This window comes from Molothrus ater, chromosome 7 (genome assembly GCF_012460135.2).
Source record: "Molothrus ater isolate BHLD 08-10-18 breed brown headed cowbird chromosome 7, BPBGC_Mater_1.1, whole genome shotgun sequence".
NCBI lineage: Eukaryota > Metazoa > Chordata > Aves > Passeriformes > Icteridae > Molothrus > Molothrus ater.
Window position 1 is genome coordinate 24,061,343 of NC_050484.2, and position 15,575 is coordinate 24,076,917.

Here is a 15,575-nt window from a genome sequence, read left to right on the forward strand (position 1 = left end):
CTTAGTAGAGTTATGAATTATGACAGCATGAGTGATGATCAGAGTTACTCATTTTCAGGCCAGCTTTCTGTTCTATAAGGAATCTATTAAATTAGAACACTTAAATTTCCTTATATGATAAATATATTTTAGAATAGGAAGGAAGGAATTCTCATTGTTGCTGAATACTTGAGATGCTTGCTTGCTGCTTTTAATGCTGAGCTTTTCTCAGGTCCATGTTGAGAAATCCAGTTCTTTGTAAATCACAGCATTTAGCAATGAATTCTTCAACAAGCATATCCATTGTGAAGGAGCATGAAGGCACACAGTCAACACCTCTGGAGATAAATTTTGTTGTCTAGTGTTCTAGATACATGCTGAGTGCACTACTATTGCTGTAGCAAGGAATTAATATAAAATATTTGAAATAAATTACTCTTAGTGATGGATGTACAGGCTTTTGAGCTCCTAAGCGCTTTCCTGTCTAAAGGAACATCCCAGTTCTGGGGCAGATTTTGTCTATCATGACATCAGGACATCACAGCTGCAGCAGATTGTCAGGATTTAGGATTTTTTGTCACCTTGAACCTAATTTATGTAGCATTCCTGCCCCTAAATTATCCCCTGGGTTCAAAGCTTCTGGTTCTCCATGTGAATTCTTTGTTTAAGCCCTAAAATCCTCTCTATTTTCAGTCCTGGAAAAGTTCTGCGGTGTTTTATTTTTGGTTTGTTTTTTTGTTGTGGTGATGTTTTTGTTTTGGATTTTTATAATGCTCCATGGGATATCAGCAGATGCTCAGGCAGTTGAGGTGTTCATGTGGGAGTTTGTGTATGCCTCTCATGGGCATGATCATACCTGTTCAGGACAGAGGAGAAATAGTTCAAAAGAACTTGCTTTTTATTCTTTATTTTATGTAAAGGAGCGGGAAGGAAATGTCTCATCTATGGATATAGTTTGAATCAAAATAGGCAAGGCTTTCTCCTGCATCTCCTTTCTCTTATTAATACAGCCTGCAGTTGTTTAAAGTTTAATCTGTGTTATGACTTCAGTTTTTTTAAACCTGTTATTGAATTGGGGTTACTGATTAAGCTATTTCCTTAAGCACTGTTAATGATAAATAAAATAAAAATGTTTACAATGTGGCAACAATTTTTCTTTAAATTGGTAATTATGTATTGAAGTGTAATGCAGACTCTTAGATTTTAGACTAATGCCTGCCTAATTGTGAAATGAGATAGTAATGCCCTTCAAAAGTAACAGCCTTTTATACTTGTCTGGTCTTTTTCTCTGAACAGATGAGCAGCAAGCTTTGAATTCAATCATGCAGGATTTGGCTGTGCTTCATAAGGCCAGTCGTCCTGTATTGCCCCAGCAAGAAACAGGAAAACCAAAGTCATCTTCCCCTAAAAAACAGGTAATCTTCAATATCCTCACTAATGTACTGAACATGGAGTGTCCTGCTGTGACTTCTGTAATTATTTTTCTTGCCAGACCAGTGAGCATACCAGAATAAGCTATTAGTCTCCCACGTGTGCTGCCATTTTCTTTGTTCATATTCTTATATTAACAGCAAAATGAAATGGCATTTCAGAACAGATCATAGTGTGTGCTTAAATAAATAAATTGAAGATTATAGAGGTATTTACACCATATGTAAAGTGATTTTATATTTGTATTTATTATTATATTGGAACTATACTATTTTAAAATACCAAGGAATAATTTTATAGGTTTAGTAGATAATCCAAATGTCACCTATATCATACCAAGAAGAAATGTCAGTACAGCAGCAGAAATATGCTAAAACTCTTTCACTGCATCTTTTGCCTCAATTTCTTGTTCATGCAGCTGGAAATAAGAGTTCTTTTCAGCTGCATTTTTTTCTGTAGATACAGAACACAAATAGAAAAGTAGTAAATACTTAATTGATAGGTTTGAACTACTGTATGGAGAGATTAGGAGAGGATGTAGACTTCTATCTAAATTGAGTTAACTGTATGTTTATTTGATTTGATCCTTAATTTACAGTTCAATAAACTTCAGTTTGTGTTAATTTAACCTTTTAAAAATGAAAATTTTCAGATATATTTGGCTCTTAAACTGTCAAAGCCACATGTCTACATAATTTTAATTCTGTGCTTTAAAAATTGTTAGAGTTCAGTCTGTAACACAGTGGTGCTTTGCTACTGTCTTGAAACTCACATCCGAGCTGTGGCTTTAGATGTTGTGGTAACATGCACATATGATCCAAAATGATTTGAGTATAATCTGTGCTTAGAAAGTTAGAAGAAATGTTTATCACTGTTTCAATTTGTGGATTTTGAAAGTAATAGTTTGAAAATCAGTTCTTTTGGAAGATGAAACACCGTTACTTAGATAAACTTTGTGGTTGAATGCATTATTGTTTTTCCTGCAGTAGTTGCTAATACAATTTGATTCCTAAAGTTATGATTTTGCAAAGCAGTGTTATTTTTTTGTTAACTGCAAGTATATACAGAGGTGGTTATTGGGAGATGTATTGCATGACTGCTGGCTTAATTGTAGGCCCGGGTTTCTATGGTTATGCTTATGAAACAAGATATGTTTCTTAGGCCTGGAACCCTCAGCTGCAAAGTGTACTCACAAACATATTATTGGTAGCTAAATCCATCTGCCTATTCAGGATACAGAATTCTTTGGTAACCACATCCACATTAAATTTGAAGTCATAAATATGTTATAATATTAACATGTATTGATAGAAAATAATATGTTTATTTACAGAAGCATTCATTGCACTTCAGAATAAGTTTTTGTATTTTAACACTATAAGTTATTTTTAACATTTTTTGGTTTTCAACTCTTAAGCCTCTATCGTGTACCTCAGCAAATGGAGCTTATTAAAGTACTTGATATATTGGAAAGGACAGAAAATTAATATGGAATTTAGTTCTAGTGTAGGACTATTGAATAGGAATTCATTGACTTCATCAAAAGAGGTAATAACAAACTCATAGTGGTTCCTTTATCTCTTTTCTTACAGAATGATGTTAGAGTCAAATTTGAACATCGAGGTGAAAAAAGGTAAAGAAACAGTCTTGTTTCTTTGTTTATGGTTTTGTTATGCTCCTGTCATAAAGTATCAGATTAACAGTTTGAAGTGTTTCAGATCTCTAAGGTTTTTTTTGAGCTTAAATTTAATTTTTTTAACACAATTTAGAGAGAATTAACTGTTTAAAATGTTTAAAATATGGGTTCTAAGTGTGCAAACACCTAAATATCATACTGTGATTATGTCCAATGTAGTATCCTTCATTTGGTTACACTTCAGATAAATGTTTGTAGCCTTGTATAATTACTTAAGTCTTTAAAATAGATCTCAAGTTTGAGTAGACCAGAAAATACATTTTTGTCCTTCATTGAGTGTGAAATAAATGTGTGATAATGTATTGTTACTGTAATACCCAGAGGAGGAGGTTGGATTTTACTTCAGGGGTGCCAGTCTGACAACTATAAGAGGAAAATTTATTAGACTCAGATTGTTTTCATTTAATCAGTTAAAATTTATTTACATTTTGTTTATGAGAGGTGGATGATGCACATGGTAAAGTATAAAAACATCTGTCTCTATATAATCTCTTCTCTGGTGTCTGCTCAAAAGCTTTTAGAGAATTGGATGTATAATTCCAATTTGTTGGTTTGTTGACAATTCATTTTGTCTGTCTCTGAAAGTACCAAATTTCATTCTACTTAGAGACAAATTATGATAGAATAAGATCTTTGACAATACTTACACAAAAAAGGAAGTAATGTCCTGGGCATGCTATTTCTCAAGAGAAATATTAAATTCTTTTTAAAAAGTTAGCTTCAATAAACCCTATACTAGTTCTGGGCAGCCCTTAGTGTGACTCTCTGAACATCACATGTAGAAGTGCATCAGTAATGGTTGAGTTCTCTATATAATTTGGAGGGAATATGTCTTTTTGAAAGTTTTGAGAATTGAGGTCTCATCTACCTAACAATTTCTAGTGAAGTAAGAGGAAGCATGAATTTAAAAACAGAGGAATGTTTGCATGCTGCCAGTCTGTACAGATGGTGCATTTTGCAGTTCATCATATTTCAGTTTCACAATGGACTAAGTTAACCAGTTCAATATTAATACAAGCATAATGTAAGTGCATGGAAAGAGACCTTTCCCAGGTTTTTATGCTCATTAACCCAGGTCTGTGATGAACTGTCCCAAGTGACTTCAGCCTACTTGACCAGGGGTTCTGGGCAGCCTAGGATCATTGCTCAGCGTGAGTTATAATATGTTGGTTTGCCCGAGCATGTAGCTCTAGTGATCAAGGGAAGAAATCATGCAGGGAAAAAAAATTATGCAATGGCTTTCTCACTAGTTTTTAAGAAGGGAAGTGAAAAAGAGAAGTGATTCCAGACTTGCTTTCAGTGGTGAATATGGCACTTTGTTCCAAGGAGCATGTAGTGTGATGGGTAGAGTTGCAGGCTTGCTGCCCAAATTGTTAACTACCATGAGAAATTGGTGTTTGTTGGGTTTTGGGGGGGTTGATTTGTTTGGTTTTTTAGGGTATTTTTTAAAAATAATTTTTAATTGAAATTCACCTGGTTTCTAGCCTCATTTCAGTGAGAAAAAATGTCCCCCAAACCACCACACTGCTAACTGAACAACTGATGAAAGGGACAGGTACCCTTTGCTAACTTTTCTAGTTCACAGAATTTGAGTGCTCTGTCTTTTTTGAATGTGAATTGAATGTACCTTGATAGCTTAGTCCCTATTAAAAGCACTTTTTTGTTTAATGGTGTCGTATCTCAAAAATGAAATGGTTTTCTATAGTAAAAGGTTACTTATACACAGTGTGGGCTGATGAGTTTGATGGGACATTGAGTTTAAAGAAAATCTTAAGTTGTTGACCTACAACTGCACCATTCTTACAGGAGCACACTTGAAGCACAGTTAGTGATGGACTGGGCAGTTTGAGTGTGTAGTTCATTATGGTAAAGATGGTGACATTTAGTTGCCTTCCTCAGGTAAGATAGTCTTTCGGATTTCCAAAAAATGGGGACTGCAGGAGTAATTCCTTTCTATGCTTATGCTTGTCAGTCTATGGCACTCCATTGTTGTAGTTTTCTAAAGTGGAAAAATGTAGAAGTTTCTAAGAATTTCCCTCAGAAATGGAGGCTTGCAAAACATTAAGCAAGTAAAATAGTTACAATGAAATCTAATTCTGTATCTGATTATTCCTTTTAGATTTTTCACTGCTTTTCTTTCTTTTTTAAAAGTCTCAAAATATGGAGGACAGGGAATAAAGTATAGTCTCTTACAGTCTTTTTAGTAGTAAATTTAGTTCTGAGATAGTTCTTAAGTAATGAGTTGCCAGATTTTCATAAGTAATGGACAGAAATTCTTTATAACTTAAATTGTGTTTCAGGATCCTGCAATTACCAAGGCCTGTTAAACTTGAAGATCTTGCAGCTAAAGCTAAAGTTGCTTTTGGACAGACTATGGATTTACATTACAGCAATAATGAGGTAATATGCTGTGTCCTCAAAATTCTTGCCTTGGCCATTGATCATTTTAAGGTTGAAATTTGCTCTTGTAAGAAGTGGGAACCACATCTTTTGTTCTGTGACAAGACCCCAGATTTCTAATGTGTGTTTTCTCAAACATGTAAGTCTTGTCCGAATTAGGATAGGCAGGAAATGCATGAAATGTTTCATGAGTAGTGTTATATCATAATGATGCCTCCGACTTGTTGAAGAGTGGAAAAATTATCTTCCTGATCTTCCACAGTCCTGTTGTGTGACCTTGGGAAATTCTTTACCTCTTTGAGCTTTGGCATGTTTGTAAATTCAAAATAGCTTTTATCCTTCCTTGTAGGTAATTTTCTTTAAGGATTAATCTTGTTAGGTAATTGCTAGAATGCTGCATTTAGATAATGTGTAGACTGGAGAACTGGGCTTAACTGTTGCTCCTCTAAAGTGTCTGGTTGCCAAAGATTTCTTGGTAACAGGGCCAGCACTGTCCAGCCACTTTTGCCTGATCAATATTACTTCTGGCTTTCCTTTAGAAGTAGGGATAGAATTATTAATAGCAAATGTATTTACAGATGCAGGATCCATTCTTAGGGGTTACATCTGGCTTTTGCTTTGAGTCAGCAAAGTGCATGGAGGCTTATTCATCTGCTTGTTTAAGCACAATGTAACTGCTGTATCTACCCTGCATCTTTGCAGAAGAAAATGCCAGTGATTGCTCTTTGTTAGTTACTCATTACATTACCAGACACTTCTGTGAAACTGATCCTCAAAGTGAAGAATTCCAGCAGAAGGTTTTTGGATGTTAGGAAGGTCAGGTGAAATGGCCCTTCGTAATGCTTTAGCCTCAGCTCCTTCCACTAGTAGATTTTTAGTCACTTGAGTAGGTTTTCTGCTTCTTACCCTCTGCACTAGTTGGCAAATCACCTTTCAGAAATGTGATGGTAATAATGTGTCACTAGTATTAAAAGTGTAATTTAACAAATTAGCATACTCTTAATTTTACCAAGATCTTCCTCCTCAATTCCATCTCTTTTTGTATAAAAGTACTGTATTTAAGCATCATTGCCTGAGGCTGTTTACGAGTAGAATAGATTTAAAAATCTGTATTCTGTTTTTCCTTTGTTACAAGCAGAAGCTGTAATTTACACTCCTGAAACATGAGCCAGATTTTCATTGTTATAGAATTCAGATCTCAACTGCACGTTAATGGCATAATTTTCTGTTCTAAAGATAGATGTATGCCAAGTTAATTCTAGTTAATTAGATCCAAGTAGGATTCTAGTGAGGACTAGAGTTGTTGCACATAGATCACATCTTCCTTAACAAATGCTGGTTTTCAGTGGAGAAATTCTTTTAGTGATGAAACTTTAAACGAGTGTATTAGTAACATTTGAGGTACAAAAATCTGCTTTATACTCTTTGAAATAGGACTTATATTTATCTTAGACTTGTGTTAATTTAGGCATTGACCCAGTTGTACCTGTTTTGGTGAAACTTCTGAATATTTAAGTTCTGTATATGCAAAATGATTGCTTCTTGTGAAGACTTGTTCCACTTAGTAGAGGAATCTGAAGGAAGAGTTAAGGTTAAGTTTTTAATACTTAAGGGATTGTTTAATAAGGTTTATTTTCAAGTTGTTTGCTATGAAAGGAAACATTCTGTTTGTTTCTCTGCACTTGAATTCCTCATTTCTTTCTTGTGTCCTGTTTAAGACTCTTTTCTCCCTGCCCCTTGTTTTGTAGCTTGTAATTCCATTAACCACACAGGATGACCTGGACAAAGCTATTGAACTACTTGACCGTAGTGTACATATGAAAAGTCTCAAGATACTGCTTGTAATACATGGAAATACACAGGTATGAGCAGACAGGCTAAATACCTTTGTCAGTTTTCATAATGAAATATAATTTGTATCTTTTCTTAAATATAGCATTTTCCCAATTGAATATAATACTGATTGCTTCTACATTTCACTTTAAGCATCCATTAGCATTTTGTACTGACTCAGTTTTAAGTCTTTCCTAGATCCTGTTCCTGTCTTTTTGTTTGCCAACCCTACAGGTGTAGAAAAGTGAACCTTAGTAGAATGATACAAAACAAACATAGAGAATTTAAGTAATGGTAGTTATTTGAAACTGTTCTTTAAGTCATATATGGGCAGTTCAATATTTGTTGAAGCAAAGACTAGTAGTCTATAGACTAAATGCTGAGATATTTTGGTATTATCTAACAAATCATAGCATTGATATTCCTAGGACTTGTATACTGGCACATATTGAAAATGAGTTTTAAAGACTACGAGTGAGCTGCTAAAATAGATGAATTGTGAGTTAAATAGCCAAGCTGCTTTTTTGACTGCTTAAAAAATGGAATGTACTGCACAAAGGCTGTAAAGCTTACAAAGTATTTTCATTGTCAGGAATGTAAAGTAATAACTGCAGGTTGTAATACTTATGCATTTTCAGTCACCTGGTGTAAATAACGTGGAACCCTTGCCCTCACTGGAAGATTTAGATAATACAGTGTTTGGTGTGACAGAGAGAAAAAGGCGGCTGTCTGTAATAGGTAAGCTGCACATTTCAATACCTTTAATTGTAAAAATGTCTTTTGTCTTTTCATGAAAATTTTGCTCTCAACACAGACTGTCTCTTCTACTCATCAATGACTACTATAGAATTTGCATTTGGGGGAGTGGATTTTGAATATTAAGACAAAAGGGTTTTAAATATATATAATACAGAAAATTATCAAAAAAACCCCACAAGTAAATAAGTGTATGTAGAGCTATTTCAGGGTAACTTAAAAACCTGGTGTTTCCGATACAGGAATGATCTACTGAAAAATCTGTTTATATGACAGTAAAACAGATTAGGACCCCCATATTTTTTTACTGTGTGAGATTTTGTTTAACATACTGATTTTGAGATTGATGTAACCTCTTGACTTATTCATGTTTTAAAGTTGGGTGATACTAACTTCCGAATTTAATTATGAAACTGGAGAGCTTAATTAATAATTTTCCAGACAATTTAATTATATTATTATGCATTTGTTACGAATATATGTATTTATGTTCTTACAGACTTAATATTCAACAAAGAAAAACTGAAATTCTCAAGAGTTGGAAAGGATTAGTTGGCATGGGTAGATGGGTTTGGATTTTGGTTTCGGTCAAAACAAGGAATTTACTCAGCTAGATGTGTGGGCAAATTACATTTCTGTTCCTGTATAATGAAAATTCTCTTTAATGTCATTGAGGCAACTCTGCCCCAAATTTTTCGTAATTTCTGGATTGTAGATTTTAAATGCTGTACTTAAGTCTTGTGTTGCATAAGCATTTGAGAGATTCCTAAAGCAAGAAGTGACCCAGGCACGCTCAGTGCCTGTGAAGCATTTCAGTAAAGCCTTGAATTCTGGGTTAGTGGAGACTCTGACTGGCCCTTTTCTTTCAAAAGGTTCTAATACTCGTGACAGGAGTTCACCTCCCCCAGGATACATTCCAGATGAGCTGCATCAGGTGGCTCGAAATGGATCCTTCACCAGTATCAACAGTGAGGGTGAATTCATTCCAGAAAGTATGGATCAGGTATGTCTGTGAATATTGAAATGAAAATTTTTTGCTAAGTTTATTTATGTAATACTGCTGTTCAAGAAGGATATGGAATTATTAGAAGGAGCAGCAAAAAAATTGATAACTCTGTAAAACTTGATTGGTTTCAACCTTGACATAAGGTTGAAATAATTGTGCTGTTTAGTCCTCCAGAACCTGCTTATTTTTTTTACTCCGTCTCTTCAATTTTTAAAATATGCTGTTACAAGGAGAAAGCTAATATTCTTAATTGCCATGATTGTTGAGTGAGATAGTGATAGATACAAGTAATGGCAGAGATGCCAGCGGAAAACATTAGAAAACACAAGCCCCTTTATTTTACTGAGAATGATACGTAAGCAGGACCAGCTTTACAACTTTTCCAGGTAATTAAAAGGAGATTTTTAGAAAGAGTTTGGATCTGTCAGAATTATTTGGACTCAGTTGATACTTAAGAGTTGGACTCAATGATCCTTGTGGGTTCTTTCCAACTCAGAATATTCTGTGATTCTGTGTGGTAGGTACTGTGTTGGGGTAGAGGCAAGGGGTTGGCTGTAGGCCTGGCATAAATAAGCTCTGAAAGATTTCCCAAATTCACTTTTTTAGTGTGTAAAGATCACAAATGTATGTTGTTTTTTTTCTTCTTACTCACCTGCATTAATGTCTGGTGTCTGCACAGTTAGCAAAATAAAAATCCTGCTCTCTGAACCTAAAAAATTGCCCTTCAAAACAGCAGGAAAAGGAGCATGAATGTAACTGCTCACAGAATTGGCAATGGAGAAAGAGATATTTCAAGGAGGAAAGAAAAATAATGCTGCATACACAAATCAGTTGTTCAAGTTGTTGTTGACATTGGCAGTGTATTTACAAAAGGCAAGAGGCAACAATTTTTATGAGCTGACTAAATGAGAGACAGATGATAAAATAAAGGCAAGGGGATAGTGCAATTTGTTGCACAATTTTAACGACCGAGCTGAGAATAGGGACAGAATCTCCTACTTTCCAGACCAGGGCTATTCATTATCATAGCCATGTGGTCAGATCCAGCCCAAGTCTGGGTTCATTCCAGGAAAATAGTTACTTTTGGTGTGGGTAAAGTAATTTCTGGTCACTAACTGGTCAGACAGACAGATGGTCCCTGAAGCCTGGGATGTCCATTCACTCCTAAGTATTCCAGAAATATATAACCTGTCATATATGCATTGCTGTGTGAGCTGTCAGCAGGTTTAAATTAATGAACTTTACTTTACTAAGAAGCCAGGTTAGTTCAACCTAAGCAGCCTTAAGGGCCAGTTTGGTGTGGTGGGCTCACAAATTCTGTTTGCTCCCCCCACCTACATTGCCACCTTGGCAAGTGTTGGCCATGCTGCCTTTATCTGTCACAGCCTGTCCAATAAAGACAAGAAGGGAATTAGGGAATGGAGGGTTTTGCTCTGCTCTGCTGTTGACCTGCCTGAGCACAGCTATTGGCACTCTGACAGCAGACCTCACGCTTTCTGTAAGAGATGAGGGGTTGGATAAAACCCATGGGCTGCCAGTTGGGCCATAATGCAATGGCTTAGAGAGGTATTCAGTATTGTTCAGCATGAGAAAAGAGGAATAAAAATCCTGAACCTGTGGTAAGTGTTGTCCTTCGCAATACAGAGTTCATTTAAGAGTTTGCACTCTGCAAATTCACTTTCAGGACACTGTTTCTTTAATAAATCCTTGATTAGTGTACGGCAAAGTAGGTACCCAGGACCTTTAAGATGCAGCACAGACCATAAAAATTGAAGGGGTAAGTGCTTAATTTACAGCAAAAGACTGTTGTCTAATTCATGGAAAATAATAGATGTTATACAATATATCAAAACACACTTCATTTTAGGAAGGAGCTCATTTTAAGTCAAGAGATGAGCTTTCCATTCTGTTTTTACCAGTTCATATGTGATTTGCATTTGTTTCTTATTAGCTGTTTTATAGCAAAGCCCTTAACTATTTAGAAAAAAAATGTGGAAAAAACCCTTGAACCTGTTGATCTTCCTGTTTATTGTTTATTAGATGCTGGATCCATTGTCTTTGAGCAGTCCTGAAAACTCTGGCTCGGGAAGCTGTCCCTCGCTTGACAGCCCGTTAGATGGGTAAAAATTATTTACTTTCATTATTTAATTATTTATCTTTATTAGATTGCATAATGTCTCAGTTGTAAAATACAACTCCGTTCAGGTTGTATTTTAAGCTGTATTTTAAGAATTTCCCAAGGTCACAGTTTCAAGTGACAGTGCTTCTTCCAGAAATTCCCTTGTAAGTTATAGAATGTTTATAAAAGCTTATTGAAACTTAATTGCTTACTAATACATGGAAAATACTGTGGTGCTTTTTTCTTTTTTTCAACAATTTGTATTTAAACCACAAAAATTTAGATTTGAGGTCCTACAAAAATGTACTGAAGATTTTTACTAAATGTTGCTAGGTCTTTCTCATGGGTGGTGTATATATCCTGGCAGTGAGCCACTGCATTGAATTTACAGTTCTTAAGCACTGCCATATGAAGTAGGCTTTTCTTTGCTAAAGCGGGGGTACCCAATTCAAGAAGATGGTAGAATCATTTGCTGGCTGCAACAGACAGTCCCTTCCTTTCCTTTGCAATTACTGTCTGTTCCTCTCCCCTTGTTCCTCCTGCAAACTTTCAACTGATTTTTCTTTGTTAAAGCCCACCAGTCAGCTAGAGGCAGTGTGTGCTGTGGGGATTCTTTTTGGATTGACCTCTGAGAAGATCCCTGCGTTTTGAGGGGTCACTGTCCACCAGCCAAGTCAAGTAAAATATATTCCTGTTTGGTTTATGGTGGTCAGGCAAATAACCTTGGATTTAATGTGCAGATTTGATCTTTGTTTATTTCAAACTGCAAAACTAATAAAACTGCTAATAAAATATTTTATTTGACTGGTAGAAAGGTGAAGAGTTGGAGGTCACTGCCTCTGGCAATTAATCAGAGCTGTATTATTCAGTAGTACTATTTCAGTAGTATATTTGAGAATATGTGGTTTGAGGACACAAGTAGATTTGGTCTAACAAATACAATTTTGAGTCTAATAAGTCTGCATTTCACAAGGAAGAAGGCAGTAGACATGAAAGGTATTTTGTGGTTTTAGTGTGGTAGATTAGACGTACACAGTATTTAATGTAGTTCCATAGAAAAGAAGTTTTATCTAATTGCCAAATTTAAGGGTTTTGTGGGGTAGGCGTGAGTGAAAGAAGGGGAAAACAAAGCAAACTGAATGCAACTCATATTTCTTCTTCAAAACTCTTTTTGGTTGTTTTTATTTACTTAATTTGACACCTCTACTTAGTTTGTCTTCCTTTTTTTTTTTTTTTCATTTAAATATTTCCTACAAAGATGTAGGTTTTGTGTCTCCATTTAGCTTCTGTTACCCATTAGAGAAATTCTTACCAGAAAAAGGAGGACACTGTTTTGGTATGTTTATGGAAATAAACTGTTATCGATTGCTCTGACTGGCAATCCCATCCATTCCTTTTTGTGGCTGGGAGTTACATACGAACTGTAGGTAAGAAACAATGTGATCATGTAAGAACCAAAAAATTCTTCATCATTCTATAACTCAATAAAATCACTCTCTTAATCCTATGACTTTCATGGAGAGAAGAGGAAATGTTTTTTCTCATTAAAAGGTTCTACATTTCTTTGGTTAAATTTCCTCAAGAGTTTTTGTAGTCTGTATAACCCATTTTGCCAGTCTGTAAACCTTTGTGTTTAGCCATAAAGGTGTTAAACATAACAGTGCTCCTTTGTGGCTGTACTTGTGATAATTCATGTTTTTACTAATATCATTGCTCATTAACAGAGTCTGTTGCTTTCTTACCTACATTAAGCTCAATGAGCAAGCTTCTCCATTGTTGCTGATCCTTAATTGTTACAGTTGCCTACTAGAATTGAGTTTCAGAATTGAGTTCCATTCTGCAGCAATCTATATAGCAGTGGCTTTTCATCAGTAAGAGGACAGTAAACTTAAGTCTGGATTAACAGCAGTTTTTAGATTCTGTGTATTTTTACACTTCCAGGGACAACTATCCCAAGTCTCGGATGCCAAGAGCACAGAGCTATCCAGATAATCATCAGGAATTCTCAGGTAGGCAAAAATCACTGGAGATACACTAGCTTTCCAGAACTGCTCCTCTTGCAAATAATAGGACTTAGAAGGGATGTTCACTCTGGAGAAGTATTGTATTACACAAACAATATGATAGAAGAAAGCAAAGCAACACCAAATGCACACATTGAAAGATAACATGGAAATAGAAGAAATTTCATGTTTCTTCTAGATTATTGTGTGTGACATCACTCCTAGTGGGTGTAATATAACCATCTGCTTCTATAAGAAGAGCAAATGTGCAGTGCATAGGGGCATGCACACTTAGTTAAATTGGACTGTATTATCTGTCTCTAAGTTGCTGTATAGCTGTGGTCAATTTATTTGGAGGTAGTGTGGTTTAACCCCAGTTGGCATCTAAGCCTCACACAGCTGCTCGCTCACTTCCCCATGTGAGATCAGGGAGAGAGCCCTGAAAAGTAAGAAAAGTTTAATAGTACTGCAAAAGCTGCACACACAAGCAAAACAAAACAATGAATTCATTCACCAGTTCCCATCAGCAGGCAGATGTTCAGCCATTCCAGGAAAGCAGGGCTTCATCACTCCTAGTGGTTACCTGGGAAGACAAACGCTGTCACTATGAATGTCCTTCCTTCTTTCCTTCCTCCATCTTTCTCCCAGCCTTTGTTGCAGTGCAAAACCTCAGATAATATGGGATATCCCTTGAGTTAGCTGGGGCCAGCTGTCCCAGGTGTGTTCCTTCCCAACTTCTTCTGTCTCCCAGCCCGCTCTACCAGCTGGCAGGGCAGTACGTGGAGCAAAAAAGCTCCTTGATTCTGTGTATATGTGCTTCAGCAATAACTAAAATATGTTATCAATAGTGATTTGGCCACAGATCCAAAATGTAGCACCGTAAGTGCCACTATAAAGAAAATTAACTCTATCCCAGCCAAAACAAGTACATGGAGCTTGTGTTTTCTTCTCTGTGAAATCAGTATCACTTTGAAGTGCTCACGACTTCTGTATTTGAAAGCGCTGCAAAGTGAAAGGATGGAGAGCTGTGTGCTGTGCCTGTAAGTTAATCATCACCACTTGTGGTTTTTTCATACAATACTCTGGCTCTAATCTAAGTAGTTGTGCAGGGCTCAGGATGCAAAGTGCAGTGGGTAACGTTGAAAGTGTTCTAAAGTGTCTTCTCACAGTCATGTCTCACTACAAAACTTAGCTGTTAAACAATAATTAGTTTCCAGTAAATCAAAAGGGTTTTGTATTCCTTCAGTCTATTACATATTTTAAGGCTTCTTTTTATTTTGATTTTGAAGCTTTATCCAGATAAATCTGTGATGGTGAGTTTTTTTCTTTTTAGAATTCTAGAGTGCTTAACAGATTGCACCACTTTTGAATAAAAATAAAACTAAAACTGTGTGTAAGTAGCAATTAGGTAACAGAGATAAGTACCAAAAGAGTCTGAAATGTCAGAAATTACTTTGCCTTTTGTATAGTCCTAATCCTAATCTAGTTCATTTGTGTTCATTGTGGTTACTTTTCTAGTTAGATTATCTTGCAATATTTTTTATTGGGATTTGTTGTGTTCTTTCCCCATTCCATGTTCTAGTATGTTAACAGTGGGATAGACAGCAATCATTAATTCCATATTCAATATTTATTCTCATGATTTGAAGTGTAACAGAAGCAGAAAAAATGTCAATCTGGCATAGTCTTTCCTCCTGCCACCACCAGTACTGGGCTTCTACAGAGGGGTGTGTAATATTCGTCTCTCAGAATATATTCCTAGTGATGTATTGCTCAAGGGTTCTGTAAATGCAAGATGTTCTGTGATTTGCTGGACTTTTTTCCTTCTACAAATTTTTCTTGTCCCTATTTCAAATTCTATAAACTTTCTCAGCATCAGCTGTAGGTTGCAACAGAAAGTTGTGCAATTTATTGTGTTTTATGAAGAAGTATGTGCTTTGTAACTTTTTTTAAGGCTTGGGTTTTTTCATTTTGGTTTTTTTTTTTTTTTCTGTTATTGTTTTTCAGTGGATTTTTTTTTGTTTGGTTTGGTTTTTTTATGGATCTCTTTGCTCCCTTCGAGCTGTTGCTTTTCTAGAATTTAGAGGCCTACATTCCTTATGGAGGAGCAGTTCATATCTTTGATCATCTCTGTACTTCTGAATATTTACCCGTTTTATTGAAATCTTTGAAATTGAGTAGACCAAAACTTTGTTCAGTGTATCTTACAGCATTTAATTTTCTTCTCAGCTAATAAAAAGAGTTCAGCTGCTGCTTTTTTGGAAGTCTCTATCACAAACCTTTACAGAAGCCTACACTGAATTTCATCTGCAACTTTATTATCCAGTCACATAGCCTCTTAAGGGCCTTCTC

At 35.7% G+C, this 15,575-nt stretch overlaps 1 protein-coding gene across 2 annotated transcripts in view; it reads left to right on the forward strand.

Annotated features, from left to right (window-relative positions):
- The window catches only part of MAP3K2 (mitogen-activated protein kinase kinase kinase 2), a 48,826-nt gene that overhangs the window by 16,673 nt on the left and 16,578 nt on the right, over positions 1 to 15,575 (forward strand). For both annotated transcript variants that reach the window (XM_036386633.2, XM_036386634.2), the window contains exons 3-10: positions 1,276 to 1,394; positions 3,003 to 3,043; positions 5,407 to 5,506; positions 7,255 to 7,368; positions 7,978 to 8,077; positions 8,968 to 9,098; positions 11,142 to 11,221; positions 13,162 to 13,229. In XM_036386633.2, coding sequence (XP_036242526.1) covers positions 1,276 to 1,394; positions 3,003 to 3,043; positions 5,407 to 5,506; positions 7,255 to 7,368; positions 7,978 to 8,077; positions 8,968 to 9,098; positions 11,142 to 11,221; positions 13,162 to 13,229 — 753 coding nt within the window. The remainder of the gene's footprint in view (positions 1 to 1,275; positions 1,395 to 3,002; positions 3,044 to 5,406; positions 5,507 to 7,254; positions 7,369 to 7,977; positions 8,078 to 8,967; positions 9,099 to 11,141; positions 11,222 to 13,161; positions 13,230 to 15,575) is intronic.